The sequence below is a fragment of the Trichogramma pretiosum genome, unplaced genomic scaffold, assembly GCF_000599845.2.
Source record: "Trichogramma pretiosum strain Unisexual culture from Peru unplaced genomic scaffold, Tpre_2.0 scaffold3, whole genome shotgun sequence".
In the NCBI taxonomy this organism is placed as follows: Eukaryota; Metazoa; Arthropoda; class Insecta; order Hymenoptera; family Trichogrammatidae; genus Trichogramma; species Trichogramma pretiosum.
Window position 1 is genome coordinate 68462 of NW_019641698.1, and position 18133 is coordinate 86594.

At 39.2% G+C, this 18133-nt stretch overlaps 4 protein-coding genes across 15 annotated transcripts in view; 2 read left to right on the forward strand and 2 right to left on the reverse strand.

The window, feature by feature from the left end:
• LOC106651448 overlaps window positions 1–7939 on the forward strand; it is a 31430-nt gene extending 23491 nt beyond the window's left edge. For 9 of the 12 annotated variants that reach the window (XM_014369943.2, XM_023462400.1, XM_023462397.1 and 6 more), the window contains 4 exons: window positions 2511–2813; window positions 2877–3143; window positions 6465–6598; window positions 6675–7939. In XM_014369943.2, coding sequence (XP_014225429.1) covers window positions 2511–2813; window positions 2877–3143; window positions 6465–6598; window positions 6675–6846 — 876 coding nt within the window. In that variant the 3' untranslated portion in view covers window positions 6847–7939. Of the gene's footprint in view, window positions 1–2510; window positions 2814–2876; window positions 3144–4262; window positions 6324–6361; window positions 6599–6674 lie in introns of those variants that run through there. The other 3 variants (XR_002763619.1, XM_023462402.1, XM_023462403.1) reach the window with 3 other exon arrangements.
• Window positions 7940–8204: 265 nt separating this feature from the next.
• Window positions 8205–17748, reverse strand: LOC106651451 (xylosyltransferase oxt). The gene is made up of 9 exons (XM_014369954.2): window positions 17212–17748; window positions 16536–16698; window positions 16179–16473; window positions 15965–16107; window positions 15730–15896; window positions 14845–15654; window positions 14536–14781; window positions 14180–14470; window positions 8205–10307 (listed from the first exon to the last, which is right to left on the reverse strand). Exons 1-9 carry the CDS (start codon window positions 17368–17370, stop codon window positions 9816–9818), a joined length of 2766 nt encoding a protein of 921 aa, XP_014225440.1. The 5' UTR covers window positions 17371–17748; the 3' UTR covers window positions 8205–9815.
• LOC106651455 lies at window positions 10436–11551 on the reverse strand. Its single transcript, XM_014369965.2, has 3 exons — window positions 11398–11551; window positions 11189–11327; window positions 10436–11118 (listed from the first exon to the last, which is right to left on the reverse strand). Exons 1-3 carry the CDS (start codon window positions 11409–11411, stop codon window positions 10465–10467), a joined length of 807 nt encoding a protein of 268 aa, XP_014225451.1. The 5' UTR covers window positions 11412–11551; the 3' UTR covers window positions 10436–10464.
• On the forward strand, window positions 11688–13919 carry LOC111694394 (zinc finger protein 557-like). Its single transcript, XM_023462404.1, has 3 exons — window positions 11688–12144; window positions 12224–12326; window positions 12409–13919. The coding sequence occupies exons 1-3, from the start codon at window positions 12113–12115 to the stop codon at window positions 13867–13869; spliced, it is 1596 nt and encodes a 531-aa protein (XP_023318172.1). The 5' UTR covers window positions 11688–12112; the 3' UTR covers window positions 13870–13919.
• Window positions 17749–18133: the final 385 nt, after the last annotated feature.

Consider the following 18133-nt stretch of genomic DNA (forward strand, 5'->3'; position numbering starts at 1 on the left):
ATTTTATACTCATGGTGCCGCCGCGCATTCGGTGAGTCATCGTCGTCGGTTGCACTATTGCCGCTGCTGTATATATGTGTGTGTCCCTCTCGCGCGTGCTCTTTCTTTCCTGGAGTCTTTGCAGACAACGCACACACTCACGCACACATATACATTAACATCCGAAGTCTGCTGACTCGCCCTTTTTTGCGCGAGTGCTATATTATATACACATTCGCATAGAGGCGCGCATAAAACCGTTTGAAAAAGTGCCTTCCGCGCGCACACGAGCATGTGAATGGAATCCCGAGCTTAAATTATACATTTACATATATAGGATGATGCCTCTTTCTCTCAAAACATTAATAAAGACAAGATACACGCGTATGTGTATAGTCGATCTTTTCTCTCATCTCTCATCTCTCGTATCTCTATTCTCTCTCTCGACTCTCGTGTGTCTGTCATGTGTATAAATGCAATCGCGCGAGTGAGCTTTTTATCCCTTATATGAAATATATTTTACAATTCTTCAACCTAATTTTCTCCTCTCTCCATCTCTCTCTCTCTCCAGCTATAACGTCATAAACGTTGAATCCAATGATAGAGAGGAAGGCACTCGAAAGAGTTTTATACATAAACAATATAAATGGGATATACGAGCAGAGGCGATAAACTCTCTTTTTGCACGCTTTCCTTTAAATAGACCCGTGTGGTACTATACACATACACACGCACTCGAACAAACAGACAATAATAATGATGGCCTTGCATTATATTACGGCCTTTTATAGCGAAAAAGAGACGCTCGCGCGCGCGTGATATCTCTCCGCTCTGTGCGCGAATTTTTTTTTTCTTCTTTTTTTTTTAATTGCACCCGCGCGCGAGTTATGTATTGCAGGCACGTATATACGCACGCGCTTGACACAATGCCCGAGCGGTGGTGTATGTATATACGCTATTCACTTGGCGAACAAATATACGTGTGTATGGGATACGACTCGTATGTGTGAGTGCGACGTTTTATGCCATTTCTATTTTCTCCTCGCGACGTTTTCGTTTCTTTTCGCGAATACTCGATCGAGCGGGGGTTGATACACGGGTATCATCGATCGCTAGATTTCATTTGAATAAAAAGAAAAGAGCAACTACGGATGATTTCCATCTCGTGTCGATTTATCGTTAAAGAGTATGCGTGTACCCTATACGTGCAAGCGGTACTGACATATACTGCATACGCGTGTGTAATTCGATGTGCCTGTGAGAATCTCGACTTTCAAACTTTTTTTCTTTATTGCGCGCTTGAAAGTCTTCTTCTCATCGTCATCATCTGTTCCGTTCTCCTTTTTCACACTAATACATCCTTAATATATAATAATAAGACGTGTGTGCTGTACACGGCTCCCCCACACACACATGACTAGTGGCATGCGCAGGTGTTTAAAAGTGATAATAAAAAATAAAATCGCTAAATTACCCATCGAGATCGTTTATAGACTGCTCTCTCGTTATATGTATATCAAAGCACTCTCGTTTTTGCAAGAACTAAAATTTTCTATGGAGTAGATCCGCGAAAGAAAAAATGTGCATCGTATAGCGCTGTCACACAAGCTGGCTGCCATGGCCTCGTGAAAAAAAGTCCAACTCGGCGAGTCTCGAGTGTTGTGCGAGGTGGTGCATGCATGTAACGAAAATACTCCGCGCAACCTTCGCAAGCGTATTATGTGTTTATGAATAATTAAGTCAAAAAGCACCACCGGCGCGTAAAAAGCTCAACCATGAGGGGTGGGGACACCGTATCAAACACTGAAATTCAATTTAAGAGAAAGAAAAATTAGTTGAAAAAAATGTATAGATACGAACCGATGAGTTTCGTGCCGCTAATGAAGAGTTAGCGATCTCTCGCGCGGCGCCGCGCGAATACATATATGCTGCAGAAGCGGAGGAGATTTCGCATGCGTCGGTTAGAAAGCAAACGAATTATTTCTCGCGCGCGCGGGATATCTCGAGCAAAATGTGTAAATGTGCACACGTATGCCGAGGATCACTTTTCCGTGAAATTCATGCCACTTGTTTATACTGTGCTACGCATACATAAAATATTCTCTCATGCAAAATCCTTTTAATTGCCAGCCGAGGCACTCTCGTGTGTGTGTGTGTGTGCGCTTCTTCAGAATTTAACGCGGCCTTCTCGTAGGAGTTTTCCGATATTTCGCCGCTGTAGTGAGAGAGAGAAAGAGACGGAGCTTTTCTTTCATTATAATGAATTTAATTGCGCGAAATCGTTAGATCGTTAAGCAGTGCAGAAATTTGTATAAAGTTGTGTAGGCGATTTGTTAAAAGTCTCAGGGAAGGTATCAAAAGTCAAGAATTTTTTATTAAAAATAGACTCAATAATCGACATCATGGAGTGATCATTAACAGCGTTTTTCTAACAGTTTGCCGTGACATTTGAAATTAACTCTCAACCATTCGAGATCTTTGTCGCCCCTTCGTGCAACATCTCAATAATCGGCAAAATTTATTTTCCACAGTTGGATTCGCCAGATCGCGAGATCTACCGTGATCCGGAAGTGGTGCGCGCCGACGATCGCGCCACCGACGACATCGTCCACACGGACACGGCCCGCAAGATGCTCGGCTTCTTCCGCCAGATGGAGGAGAAGGCCACCAAGGAGGACCTGCCCGACGGCCCGAAGCCCCTCAAACGTTTCACGCCGCCGCCCGAGGACAAATTCGGCAAAGCCACGGCCAGCGAGTCCGGCGAGGAGGAGGAAGAGGCCGACGAGTCCGAGGACGAGGAACAGAACCCCAACTACGTTCGGGCTTCCGATAAAGTACGTAAAATTACTCATTGTTCTTCGAGAATCGAATCATTCAACGCGCATTTTCAACGACAGGTCGAGGACGAGTTCCTGAAGCAGGCGAACAACGGCGCCGTGCGCGCCAAGACTCTGCGCGCCAAGTTCGAGCAGTGGGAGACGAGCGACGCGAAAGCCGCCGCGACGAACAATCATCATCACGTGGCCGAGATGGACATGGCCCAGACCGACGGCAGCCAGCCGAGCATCGAGTCAGCCAGCTCCCTGAGAGCTCGCTTCGAGTCGCTGGGCTCGACGCCGCAAGAGGCACCGCGCACGCCTAAGGTCAAGGTCAATCGATTTGTGGTAAGTGAAAGTAGTAGTGCCTCATAGCTCCCCGGCCGGAGGAGCAGAGTTTTATTCGAGTGCCTCTGAGGCTTTTTTTATTATTTGTTATTTTCGTTGGCATTGATCGTTCAAGTTGTAATACCTTAATACTTACTCTTTTCATTTTGTTATTTCTTTTTTCCTTCGATTAAATCAATGAGTACGATGATAATTAACGCCCAGAGCCGGTGAAGAAAAAGTTCCGAATCGAAAGATAAAAGGCTACTGCAATTTCGAACTTTTTCTGTGATTGTAAATTTTTCGTTCATCTGTTTTATGCACGTTGATTCTAAGAAACATTTATTTTTGTTTTAATTTTTTTTCGATAATCTCACGCTTTGATTATCTTATTATCATCATTACTGTAACACGCAAACGTGCACTTCAGATGCGCATTAAACAAGTCTTTTTACGTTAACGCTATACTCAATCAAATAGTTGAATAATTGAATTAACCGTGTTTGACCCTCAAAATTGCACGTTTTATCTAAATAAGTGTTGTGCTGAATTCGCTGATTAATTTTAAGTTTAATTGGTTTCTCAGTTTTATCAATTTTATTTCTAGTGTTGATTACGTTTATATTTTAGCTAATTTTATTATGTACCCTAATTTGATTGGACACATCATGAACAATATTTTACGTTGTTACTTATTTTTTTGTTCGCCTATAGCATGACTGATTCTTTTATACTTAGACACTTCGATTAATTTCGGTTGCGTTTATCACAACGAGCTGACTTTGATTTAATTTGTATAATTTTCATAATACGTTTAAAAATTTTTGTTTGCATGAATGAACAGTTTAGTTACAATGATGTATTAGAAAGTGAGGCTCAGGGTCAGCTCTAGTTGAAAAAAAAAAAAAAAATAATGGCACACAAGCTTATCAATGTAATTTCTATCCACGTCAAAAGAAAATCCTTTATAAAGCGAACACATTAACCTGTTTTCAAACGCTGCTGCTTCTCTGTCGTACAACTAAAATTCTAAAAAGCTTTAAATTTTTTCGTTTCTCGTCTCAAACTCATACAAGCAATAACAATTGTGTTTTTTCTGCGTGTTGTGTAATTTTTTTTTTTTTTTTTTTTTGCCAATAGTCAATGATGAATTGACCGATGATTTATGATTGATATTTCTCCCGTGGCAAATAGTAATCGACTACTAGCCGTCACACGAAGCAAGAAGCCGAGAAGCACGAGTAGGATGTGTCGCTCAACTTTCCGAAACACAAAAACTGTTTTAAAAGATCATGTGCAGCGGAACTTTGAACAACTGGAAGAAGTTGATGTAGCGGAGTCGAAGGCCTCATAATGTACACGGATGAATGACAGACCACATGAATCATTTAAACAATTTCATAGCGATCGCCCCGTTTTATTGATTGATTATTTAATGTCATTATTTATTATGGTTATCGCGGATTATAATTATTTATTATAAAAAAAGATATTTAAGCAAGATCGGACATTTCAATAGTGCAATATATGTAGAGTGCAGTTGTAGGTCTAGTTATAATGAGCTCTACGTTTTTACTGGAATTCGCCGATCGTCGATCGTAACCAAAGATGCTATTACAATTTTAAAAAAAAAACCCGATCTAACAAATGTCCGATCTTAATAGTAATAGAATATATTACATAGATAGCGTTCATCTTTATGTTTTTAGAGATAATTTTATCTTGAAATGTTGTGCGTTTTAGCGGATTTTATGAAATTTATGGCCTTGTAAGTCAGACAAATATAGATATTTTCCTTCACTTTTGTTGAAAATAAAAAAAGCTCGAGTATGTATGCGAAAGCGAATTCCCATTGATTATCTAAAGAATTAAGAATGTTTTGCGGAAAAATTTAAAAGAAAAGTGGCTAGGGAAAATCGTGTATGTATGAGTGGGACAATTATGAAAAACATTACTGTAATGTACTTATACACATCGCATTACTTAGATATTTTCAACAAAAAAAAGTAAATAATAAGAAAGAAAGAAGGAAAGAAAGAAAATTGAACTTTAATAGCTCAAAGTGCCAAGTGCAACGTTAAATCGCTTTATCATAGAATATGTTATGATGTCGATGCATGTCTTTTTGAGATTAATATTTTTTCACAATTTCGTTTGTAGTCTACCGGAATTTATAAAAAAAGGAAAAAAAATACAAACAAGCTAATAACAATACTCTTATTCTAAATATATAATTATATTGTACGTATGTACTTGCTTTGTCAGTACATAAGGTGCCTAAGCAAGTATATAATATAAATATTCTCATTGATATTTTTAATAACATTTATAACGATCGATATATACTTTTATAAAAGCAACTTTCGAACTGTACCAAAATTAAAGACATTTTAAACTTATCGCTTGAATCGCACTCGGTACCATTAATACAGAACTATACATAGTGAGCCATGTAAACAAAAAAAAAAGAAATAATATTTTAACGTATTACCAAGTTGAGTACAGTACACAGAGAAATGGTATATATTTTCGGCAGTGTAATTTCACTCACTTAGAGATGTGTAACCGCCTTTTATATAAAAATTTCTCATCGCACAAGTACTATATCGACTGTATTGCACAATGAATGTCTATCATTTAAAATATGACAACATGCATTGTTCACAAAAGTAGGGAATTTCCGTTATTCTTTATGAGAACAAAATCTGTTAATTTATCGTATGTAAACTTGCGTAAGTTGTAGTTAAAATGTAATTCTTTAATCGATTAAATTTATCGAAAAATGCATATCAATAAATTTTGCTTACAGTCTCATGACTTCTGAATTATTGAATCAATATGCATTTCCTTGCAGTTTTCAAAAAGTTGTGTCTTTTTTATGAAATAATTTTATTGATTTGTAAGTTTTTTTTTAAATTGCGGAATGTTAAAATTGTATGTGTACTAAATTTAATTTTTATGCGTAGGGCTAGTTCTTACAAGTTTGCGTTCTGTTAATCATTAAAAAAAAAACAAATATTTTTTGAGGATTGAAAAATATACTTAATAATGCACTGTCTAATTCGTCTTAAAGTGTAATATTTTATATACAAGCGACCGAGACACACTGATAACTGAGAAAATTTATAATATTAAGAAGCGAAAATCGAGTTTTGAGGGTCAAACTGATTTTTTCTGAATAAAAATTTATGTTGTAATTAATTTTTTTCTTCTTTTTCTTTTCACTTATAATTTTCCAGCTTCAAGTCGATGAAAAAGTTCGAAACATTATAGCATTAATTTCTTTCACATATTTTCTCATCTATATCATATTCTTTTACGAACCCCCCCATGGTTTCATAGGAAATTCAAACGAACTGCATCGATGTGTGCGAAAGTTGCGAGAAGAAGGTCTATCCACTTGAGAAAGTGGAAACGAACAATAAGATATTCCACAAGCAGTGCTTCAGATGTCTTCAGTGCAATTGTATCCTGAGGTATTTATCACTCTTGACTTTGATTTTTTGAAAAATATCAGTATGGTAAAAATGTTTTTCTCTCTTGACCTTTCAGAATGGATACTTTCACTTTGAATAACGGCAAGCTCTATTGCATCCCACACTTTAAGCAGCTCTTTATAACCCGAGGAAATTACGACGAGGGTTTTGGCGTTGATCCGCACAAGAATAAATGGACATCGGTCCAGCAACCGGCTTCCATTACCGTTAGCAACGGGGACGTTTGAATGACTTCTCCCTTTGTTTATTAATTTAAGCACTCTTGGCGCATTTATGCATCCGTTTTCCGTAAATGTTGATATATATATTTTACTACGAACGAGACTGCCAAAATATTAAGCTTTGTCTTAGTGACAAAATAATCGATTAATCGGTTGTGAAAGAAACGTTTTTTTTTATTGACGATATGATAAACTAAAGATCAAACGATATTTTAATTAATAGATAAAACACATTGTCTAAGAAAAAGACAAAGAGTTGAGAGTAAATCAAAAAAAGTCTCGAATTTTCAACGGGTATTTTTTAAGTGAAGATAATGAACCTTCTTGAAGCTTTATTTATTATCAATTTATTGATATAAACGGAAAAAGAAACGAGTGTGCAATATGCTATTTTGTAAAACGATGAAAGGTTTTAAACTTTGAGCAAGTTTAAACCCTATTGTAATTGGCTTTGTAAACGATTAAAAGCTTTTAAGAAAAATTTATAAACGTTCTCGATTATGTAGATAAAGATGAGTGTATCGTTTTTAAGGTCTTGCCGAGATCAAAATATTTTAATTGTCTTTTTTTCATAGCTTTCAATGGCTATAAGATGAAAATTTTATATATACATAAATTGTAATTTTAATCGTAGGTGTTAGTGGGCATCTCGATGCCCAGGCGTATTAATTATCATCAGTTTTTTCAGCGCACTACGACTATAAATCATGTGATTCGCGTGCTAATGCATAAGCGCGCAGAGAAAAAAAATCAGATATGCTTTTTATATTTTATTTTATGCGATTGAGCTCGCGCTTTTTTAAGTTTGTTATAATTTTTTTTTGTGAAACCCTTTTATTTTCATAATCTACAACGCTATTAATTGATTTATATTATATTCTAACAAATATATTTTAATGTCACCTTGTATTATAATCAGTGCCACTTGTGCTCAATTTACTCGTCACCCGCCTTTTTTCGCATACATTTGTTGATTTTATTTCAAATATTGTAATAATATTATGTAAGCCCCTGGGATTTTACTAATTGATGAAAATTATGTATAATTATTTTTTATTTGAAAATAAATGCCCTAAATAACCCTTTGTATCGAATATCAGCCGTTTGTTTATCGCATAGATAAGTGTCTCACTAAGTTATCCATTTTTAAACAAACATTATTCTTCAATATAAATCGATTGAATTGGCGAAAAATTTTGAAAACTCTTCAAACTAAAAATCAATTTTCTATAATTAAAAAGTACTCCATTTTTTTCTCAAATTATTCAAACAATTGTTAATTTCCATTTGAATTTTATTAAGAAAATATCTTATATTTTATCACACTATTTCTATTTGCAAGGCTGAAGAAAACAACTATCAGATACGTAATGGTAAGGCTTTTATTTGTTATATAATATTTATTATATTCAAGAAGAAGTAGATCTTTGGAAAGATTATTAGTACAAGAAAGTAATTTCATAGAATAATGAGTATTAAATAGTAGTTTGAAATTTTCGAATACACTTCAACAAGATATCTGAATATACATTTAAATATACACATAAAATATTCATTTATTTTCTTTCATATCAAATAGCAAATATCAATATTTTATCATAAAAAGTGTTGAATCGATTACAATCAGATTACATCGATTGTATGTATTGATTATTTGAATAAAAGTTCATGTACAGCGTTCAATTCGGCTATAAAAATACATTTTCAAACGCTATATATTTTTTGTTCGTGATTCGTCGCTTCAAGACAAGGAATGGCACATTTTTTTGTAAATAAACTATACTAATAAAATTGTGTCTTTCATCGCAATGGTAATTTGATAAGGTATATAAACGAACATCAAACGACTCAAACAATCAAAAAAATTTTAAAAACTATGAAATATCACAAGTATTTGTCAGTAATTATAAAATTATGCTAAATACTGAGTAAAAGCGACACTAATGACAAACAAAAATCAATTACACTTAGATCATGATAGTAAAATCGCAGCTTAACTTTCTTGATGTGATGTCATGTGATGAATTTATTCAAAAATTAGTTTTAACGATGACAACATTATAATCGTAACTCTATACTCTTAAATTATTAATATTATTATTGTCAAATTGAGAGATTGATACTTATAGTATAATCTTGGTTTATCTCATGATTTTAGACATTATTCAGTCACGAATGAAGTCAAATTTTCTAATCATCGTGCTCCTCTAAATTTCATTCATCGGATACACGATTCATGTGTCTACTATACAATAAATTGTATTATCAAGCATTGGATACTCGATGATCCAAACTTTTTTACTATACTTATGAAAAGTTCATAATTACAATATTTCTAAATTGACAAAAATGCAGAATTTTTAAAACGGTAATGTTTTGATTGCTCGAATTTTCCTCCTAGTTCACTAAATGACGTATTATTATTGCAGCACTAGATTGTTCTCAAAACCACTGCTTTCTTTTTTATTGATAAAGCTTGTTGGCGGATATGTGACATTGACTCCTTGACTCAATTTCGATATGAAATTCATCCTCAAAATTACTACAAATGCAAACACGTAGATAATATTCAAATAAGTTTACCACCTTATTTAGGTTCTGATAAGAATTATGGCATGATATTACATACAAATTATCTAATACTAATCATGGCCTATTGAAATATCTTATAAAAAAAGTAGTTCAAAAAACTGATAAATCTCATTCCAAACGATATTCGTATCAGACGGATTTGATTTTCAACGAAACACGCTAATGGAACATTTGCTTATTGCTCAAGTCTTTTTTCCAATCTTTCAGAATTTAAAATTCTCAATATGTTTCTTCCCTGTACAGTACAATGAACAATGATCATTAAAAAAAAATCACCTCGAAATCTCTCAAAAGCAATCTTAATGCAATTTTGACGCGCCTTTCGTAGCTTTGGCAGTTGTTTTATTTTCGCTCCTCAAAAAAAAAGGAAAAGAAAGCTCATTTCAGTCTCGACAGATGGACTTGACGTCGGACTTGGGGTCCGGACTGAGCGAGCTCCAGTCGGTGTCGACGCAGCGCTGCAGCGTCCTCGGCCTCCTCGGGCCGCGGATCCTGCTGCGTCTCTCCTCGCCGGCGTCGCAGATTCTCACGATCTCGTAGTTGTCCTGCACCATCGAGTCCAGCCAGCGCTCGAGCTGCCAGCCCCAACGCTCCTCGAGCTCGATCTTCACCTCGTCCAGTTGGAGATCGAGCTCGAGCGCCTTGCGCCACTTCTCGATGCTCTGCTTCGTCACGTGACTGTACGCGGCAGCGGTGGAGATGGGTCCCGAGTTCAATTCTCGCGCTTTGTTCCTCGTTATGGGCTTGTTCTTCCAGTGGGTCAGCGGCGCGACGGGAAACGAAGTTCGAGCGACTACCTTCGAGTCCGCGACGATGTAGACGTGCCAGAGGCCGATGACCAATGGATCGGTCAGTTGTGGTTTTACGTGGCCCAACTGAAAAAATGAAAATCTAAATTTAATAGAAGTTCGATTTGATAGCTTTATATAGAGGAGAACATAGGGCATCATTTTAATAAAAATCCAGTTTTCTGTGTAAAATAATAAAGTTTATTCAAAATTCGTAACTAAAAGTAAAATAATTTATAATTTTTCAATTTTCTCTCTTTTTACTCTTCTTCTGCATGCCGTCCCTCTTCTGAAATTTGAGCTTCTGTCCGGCCTCCTCGGCCTGCCGCACCTCCTCGCGACTTCTGCAAGTCTGGACTTTGACCCCCTGATACTTTTCCGACCAACCGATGCAGTATCTCTCGGGACCGTAGCTGGCCGATCTCTTCTTCCTGTCCGCAGCTGACGTGTAGTAGCTCTCCACGATCAGCTCGCCGTCCTCCGTGACGGTGAAGTTCTCGCCCGCGAATCTGTTCGGTCCTGTCACGAACAGATCGACGCTGGGCTGCGTCGAGCAGTCCATCTCGTGGATGACGTAAAAATCGTCGTCCAAGCTCTTGATCTTGGGCGACAGCAGGCCGTCGGGCAGCTCGTCGAAGAAATTCCGCGGATTAGCCGCTGAACCGCTGCTGGGTGGACGGCAGTCGCCGTCGGCCACCAGGCCCCGCGGACAGCAGAGTCTGATGCACTTTTTCAGACCGCAGGGGCAGCCCCGATCCTGGCCGTAGTAGCGAAACTGAAGGGTGGCTGGGATGGTCACGCCGCCGATGCTGACCGAGCCGTCCTTGTTTCTCGTGCCGTTGGCCAGGTCCACGGACATGAAAACATCGCACGGCTTGTTCGGATCGTCGCACTCGACCTGCGGGAAGGAAACAGCAGCTTCGAAAGAAAATTCACGGAGATTCCTTGGAAAACGATGATACACTTACGTTGGGCCTGTAAGGCTTGATGTCCTTCAGAGGTGTTCGCTTCTTCGCTTGACCGAGTGTCACCTCAGTGAGATTAAATATCAAGAGGACGAGGGCAATTCGTTGATACGCAGTATTCATTTTTTTTACCTGTCTGAAACTATACGAACCATCTCGTTAATTTTACTCGAATGTAATAATTTGAATAACAAATCGAAAACGATACTTACCGTACTAATTGCATCTCACAGAATAAAAAATTAATCTTCGATAAAGCAACATGGTAGTAACAAAAATATCACAGTTCTCTCGAGAGAAGCAGGAGCGCGAGCCACATATCTCGACGAGTCATGGCGTCTCTCGATTCGCTCGGAGGACTGAGAAACGGAGGAAAAGGATACGCGTCTGCTACGGCCTGACCTTGAAAGACGCGGAGGGGCCCGACGTTTGCGGAGAGGCACTATCGCGCGAAACTTGACGGTCATTTTTAGTATGATATGTATGGCTCTTTCTCAGTGCGATTCGCGCACCAAAGATACATTTTTTTGATTTCTCATTTTTCTACGGTAATGCATTATTGTTAACCATTCATTAGAAGTGAGATATATAAGGGCATTTTTTCAGTGACATAATTATAACGATTTGGTTTTGCTTGGTTTACATTGATAACTTCGAAATCTCGTAATGCGAAATTTAAGCCGATTGCCGTGCACGTTTTCTGTTGTTTACGTCGCGCATCGCACGCTTGACCTCTCCTGGACGACACGCGGTGATTTGGGCATATAGCAATACGGAGAGCTGTGTGATATGAGCTAGTTGAGTATAAACACTAGTGCTCAGTTCGCATAGACACGCAGTTTTCGGAATAGTCGGACGTGTAAAAAGTTGCAAAAAGATTGATTGTTATTTAACTATATTAATTAATGTAATTCCAAGTGCAAACAAATGGAATCCGGTGATATACCTAATTCTGTCAGGTAATTTTCAGGATACGAGAAATTAAAGTATAAAAAAGTTTCAGACCACAATATTTGATTTTGCTTGGAAATATTTCAGAGTGGAAGAAGAACCTTGTGATACGTCTTTTGTTGAGAATGATAACAATGTGATTGATGAGAAGCCCGATGTTAAACATATCCAATTCTTCGGAGAATATTCAGTAAGAGTTTAAAATTATTTGTGACTAGTATTTCAGTTGTTTTTCTTCTGAAAATTTTAACATAACCTTCGTTTTTCGACAGACCGATATCCTTGCAAAATGTGACGTTAAACTTGAAAAACGACTTGACAAAGAAGTAGAAATAGTCGTTGAATGTGAAGATGTGAAGCCTATTCATTTACTGGCAGTTACAAAAATTGAAGATAATTGTAAAGATCATTCGAAGAATATGAACGATAGCGATGTTTACAATACTCAAAACAAAATTAAAATAGAACCTGCCGAGGAAATGAAACGAGAAATTGTCAGCGAACATAAAATCAAAGCAGTCATTAGTTTGGTACATAATAAAAATACTCATTTATGTAATATTTGCGGAAAGTCATTTGTGCACAAAATGAGTCTCAAAAGACACATCGATTACGTGCACAATGGTGTCAAACATGTATGTGATATTTGCGGCAAGACGTATAAAGACAAGAATAGACTTTATAGGCATGTTCAAACAGCGCATAATGGTGTCACCTATTCATGTGATATTTGTAGAAAGACATTCTCAACCAAATGGTATGTCAAAATCCACGTCGATTCGATGCACAATGGAATTACCCACTCATGTGATGTTTGCGGAAAGACACTCTCAACCAAATGGTATCTTAAAATACACGTCGATTCGATGCACAATGGGATTACCCACTCATGCGATGTTTGCGGAAAGAAATTCTCAAAGAGGTGTAATCTCAATAAACACATGGATTCGGTACACAATAAAATCACTCACACATGCAATACATGTCAGAAGTCGTTCACAACTAAAGATTATCTCAAAACCCACATCGATTCGATGCATAATGGTATCGCGCCTAGATGCAGTGTATGCGAAAAGACATTCACACTAAACAGTCATCTTAAAACACACATGGATTCTGCACACAATGGTGTCACGCATACGTGTAATACATGTGGAAAGGCATTCAAATTTAAAAGTAATCTCAGAAACCACGTCAATTCGATACATGTCAAAAAGCACATCGATGCGGGACACTGCGGTAGTATCAAATATGCATGTAATACATGTGGAAAGTCATATTCACAAAAGTGTAATCTAAAAACCCACATTGATACGGTGCATAATCGCGTCAAAAAAGTATGCAATATTTGTGGGAAAACCTTCTTATCTAATCGGTATCTCAAAGTCCACGTCGATTCGGTGCACAAAGGTGTCAGGCATGCGTGCAATACATGTGGAAAGAAATTCACAACGAAAGATTATCTAAAAATCCACACTATGGCGCATAACGGTGTCGAATTTTCGTGCGACATTTGCGGAAAGAAATTCTCAACTAACAAGTATCTCAAATACCATATTAATTCGGCTCATCACTCGCGCATCTATGCTAATAAAATGTTCAACCCCTCAATTGTCCATTTTCAGCTTTCTAGTCTCTTTTCAGCTCATTTCGCTCGCGCTAAATTCTGCAAGCTTACTTTTATAGAAATTGTTAACGTTATTCATCACATTACTTTTTTTATAAAAGGATAACGATTTTATTACAGGTCAGGGAAAAGTCATCACTTTAATCATTTTATATTTCTCAAGTGAATTTGCCGATATTCAACGCGCTTTATTCGAGTTAAGAGCACTCTCTCGTTCAACGAGATAATTTAATTACTCTATTTAATTAAAAACGCGATACTGTATCATCGGCAATAGCACTCGAACGTAATTAATTTACCAAAAATCGATAATGCCTTTTATTAGAATCAACAATTATTCTGAATAAAACCAATTATCAATTTAATTTACCGAAAGAAGGCGAGGTTCGAGTACGAATAAAACGATCGACACTCACCAATCCCGACTCTTCGATTTGCAAATGAATCGCGTCGGCGAGCCTGTCGAACGGATCCACCCAGAGCACGGTGACGTTGAGCGGCAGCGCGACACTGGCGTCGAGCTCGTAGGCCAGCACGGGCGCCGACAGAGGCCCCACGGCCCCGAGATAATTGCGAAACGTCTGCTCCTTCTGATCGTAATCGGTGTTCACCACGAGCGAGATGATCTTGTCCTGCCACGACGAGCTCGTCGACAGATTGCGACGGGGATGTACGAACGCCTCCAGCTGTTCCGGTATGTCGGCTTGCTGCGAGGTCGAGCAGAATAAAAATAAAAAAAAACAAATATTTCTTATGAGGTCGTATTTCTTACCATCAACGTGGAGGATTCCATGGCGAGACGCTCAGACGCGGCGCGCACGAGAATACCGGAGAAACGATTGGCCTTGAAGTGGACGCTCGCCTCGAACAGGTGGCCGTCGTTGGCCGACGGCTCGCCCAGACGACGATAGATCAAACGCGCCAGCGAGGTCGCGACGCTCAGCAGCGAGTCGTCGGCCAGTGGACTCGTGTCTTTGTGATGATAGAGACTCTGCCAGTAAGCGTCGATGCCTTTGTTCTAAAAAGTAAAAGGATCTGTCTTTAGTCGGAGTACTATAGAAAAAAAGCGAGTCGATCGTACCAGAGCCTCGCTGGCATTGATCCTCTCGGGATACAACCAAGCGTCGATCCTGTCGATGATTCTCTGATCGATGGCCGGCTCGAATTTCCTCGCGTAAAACAAATTTCTCTCTCTGGTCCCTCTGATACGTCCGAAATCCTCCAGTTTGAAGTCGTTCGGGCTGCAGCCGCACCAGTCGACCACCGCCTTGTACTGGCACTTGCAGCCGAGCTTGCGCTTCCAGTTCGTCACGTGGAGATTGTTGTCCACGTAGGTGTCGCAGAAGCGCGAGTTCCTCAGCACCGTGTGAAAGAACGACTCGGCGGGCAGCAGGGTGTGCCGAAAGACGCGCAGCAGGCCCGCGACGAGCTCGTCGGGCTCGGGCGCCGCCACGTAGGCGACGAAGTCGCGCGACAGACCGACCCAGTCGCTGCCGCCGTCGATCTGTATGCCCAGCGGCAGGGAGCGATCGCCGACGCGCCACATGCGCGCCTCGCACTCGACGAAGGTCTTGTCCAGGCCCTGCTTCGAGAGAAATCGCTGCACCTCGCGGCCGTGCGACTTGACGAAGTTCATGCCGCGGTTCCAGGTGAGAAATTCCACGAGCTTGGCGTTGGTCTTTATCGGATAGTCAGATTCCGACAGATTGACCAGGAAGTCCCAGTCCTTGGAGCGCAGCAGCATCTGTCGAGCCGCGTCGAGGAAGGTCGTCAAGAGGCTGGCGCCGCCCCATATGCTCGCGTGTCGGTTTTCTCCCTTCGCTACGATGATATTGCCCTTTTTGCAGCTACCCTCTATCTCCAGCATCTCGCGGTACATGTAATCTTGGCGCTGAGGAGTGCGAATTACAGTTTTGAATAATGTTGAAACATTTCAAGTTGGTTTAATTATGTTCCTTGAACTCACTGAATCGACGTGAATGTAAAACAAATGCGATGGATCGTACAGAGTATTAATCAAACGTCTGACTTGCCGACTTGCTCGTCCATTCACCGTGAGTAGATAGGCTATCCGAACCAAAGGCTTTTCCGTTGCCGAAAAACTATTGTTTCTAGCTTCCTGAGGTTTGAACTCTGCAGAATAAAAGCAATTTAAATTTCAAATTCAACGATGATACCTATCTATCGCGAGATTAGCATACTTTTAATTCCGGTAGAAAAAATGTTGATGGTTAAATATCCACCGCATGTTTGAAGAGGATCACCTGGACATTTCTTATTACATTCTGAGTCTTGTATTTGACTAGTTTCTGGGGGCTCTTCTTTACCACAGAAGCACTCCACTCTGAATTAAATTAGAAAGCATTGATAACATGTTTACAATTATTTTTATTGTTTACTTTCTATAATGCTCACCCATATTCAACTCCAGCATATGGAAAACCAGATTGAAGACACATGTGGGCACAATGTTTAGGTGAATTGTTATTCTTGAATATAGAATAGTAGTTGGGTAAAAGTCTGGCAATTTTATCATCTTTGTAACAACCCAGGCTTTTTGGTGTAGTGTCAAAACCCAATGAATGCGGACAAGAAGATTTGAGCTCTGCAGGATACAATAGATTCTGTTGGCTAAGGCACGTCACATTAACAAGCCACTCTTTACATCTTTGACTTTGTGCTCTTGAAATGGCACTAACTGCTTCCCTTCCTAAAATTCATGAAAATTATCATTACAAGTTGAAGAAATATAGTCTTATATAAGAAACATACCTGTAATATCACAAATTGGTTCAAATTCAAGTGATTTGTAATCTAATTTTATCCTAGTTGAACGATTATGATTAATGACTCGGTTGGAATTATCAAATTTGTCTGGAGGCAATTTGAGTTGGCGATTGCCATTTGGCAGTCCTTTGTCTGCAGAGACTTCATTCTGAAAAATTGGAATAAATAATTGTTTAAGAAATAGTTTTTAATTCAAAAATCACTTTTAATTTTCATTGATGGAACTAAATAAAATTTTCAGAGGAAAGGTATAGTAATTTTGACAACCGAACAGAGTAATACAAACAAATGATTAGATGCCACAAGCCCTAAATTGATACGATAGGTCTTTTAATGTAAATGTACTTCCTGATGCACGCTTGATTGTTGCATACTGACCCATTAACTAGAATAGGCTCAGCGAAGCATAGCCCTACCAACAGGAAATTCATTTAAGCATGTTACATGTAAAGTAGTTAACCCCCTTATTTAAAGCAGATAGACACCTATCGCATAATATCTGCCTATAAGCGATACGAGAGCAACAAAAAGCTTATCGAGGCCGAAATTCGTAACATCGTAAACGAGAGAACGTAAACAGAAAAAATTATTCAAATCGATGAATGAGAGCTGCGTATCGTAATAGCAGCCGAACACCGCTCGAGAGTCATAATCATCGCACCTCGTCAATGGCATTCCTCGCGAGCCGACTCTCGTTCTCGAGCGCGAGGAAGTTGTAGGCCAGATAGAGCTGGCCGCACAGCAGGACGACGCCGCAGGCGAAGAAAAACCTGTATCTCCTGAGGCAGCTCGTCCATCTATGCTCCAGGTGACCCTTCATAATAACTTGTCATGGGTTTGGCCGTCTGCTGCTGCTGCTGCTGCTGCTGTACACACGACGACGACGACGAAAAAAACAACACCATGGATGGCAACATCGACCACGCGTATTAAATTATTAATTAAAGAGGAATAAAGCACTATATAATACGCAACTGTCACGGCTAGAGATTGTGCGTGTGTGCGTGTGTGTGTATTAATGCGCGCGCGTGCAAATGCACTAAGATCTACGCTTGTGCAGTTTCATTATTGAGATTATATACTATATATGACGTGCCGATGCAGCATCCGAGGCTACAAGCACGCGACTAGAGTATTTTAGGTGCACTGGCACTACGCACACAGCTCGGCGGAGGCGCGCGCGCGCGGGCCCGTTCGTGCGTGGGAGCGATCAACGATCATATTATAGGAGTTGTGGGTTATGTAGATCGAAGCTCTTATCGATCGAGAGAACCATTCAAAATATTTATCGAAAAATATGTACAATCGGTTGCAGACTCGATTATATATAGATACGCGTAATAATCGAGTCGCGTGTTTTTATCGAGTCGAACGTTCGATAAAAGCTTCGGAAAATCCTGAATCGTAGTCGCGAAGTCATCAAATGCCAATATTCAGCATGAAAAATATTTCGATCGTAATTACACGCGGATATTGGATCGTCGTTGCACAATTTACAATGTCACTTCGAGAAATTATAAGTAAAACCGTGACTCGTTATGTACATTTCCTACACAGTTTCTTGCGCGTTACATGACAATAAC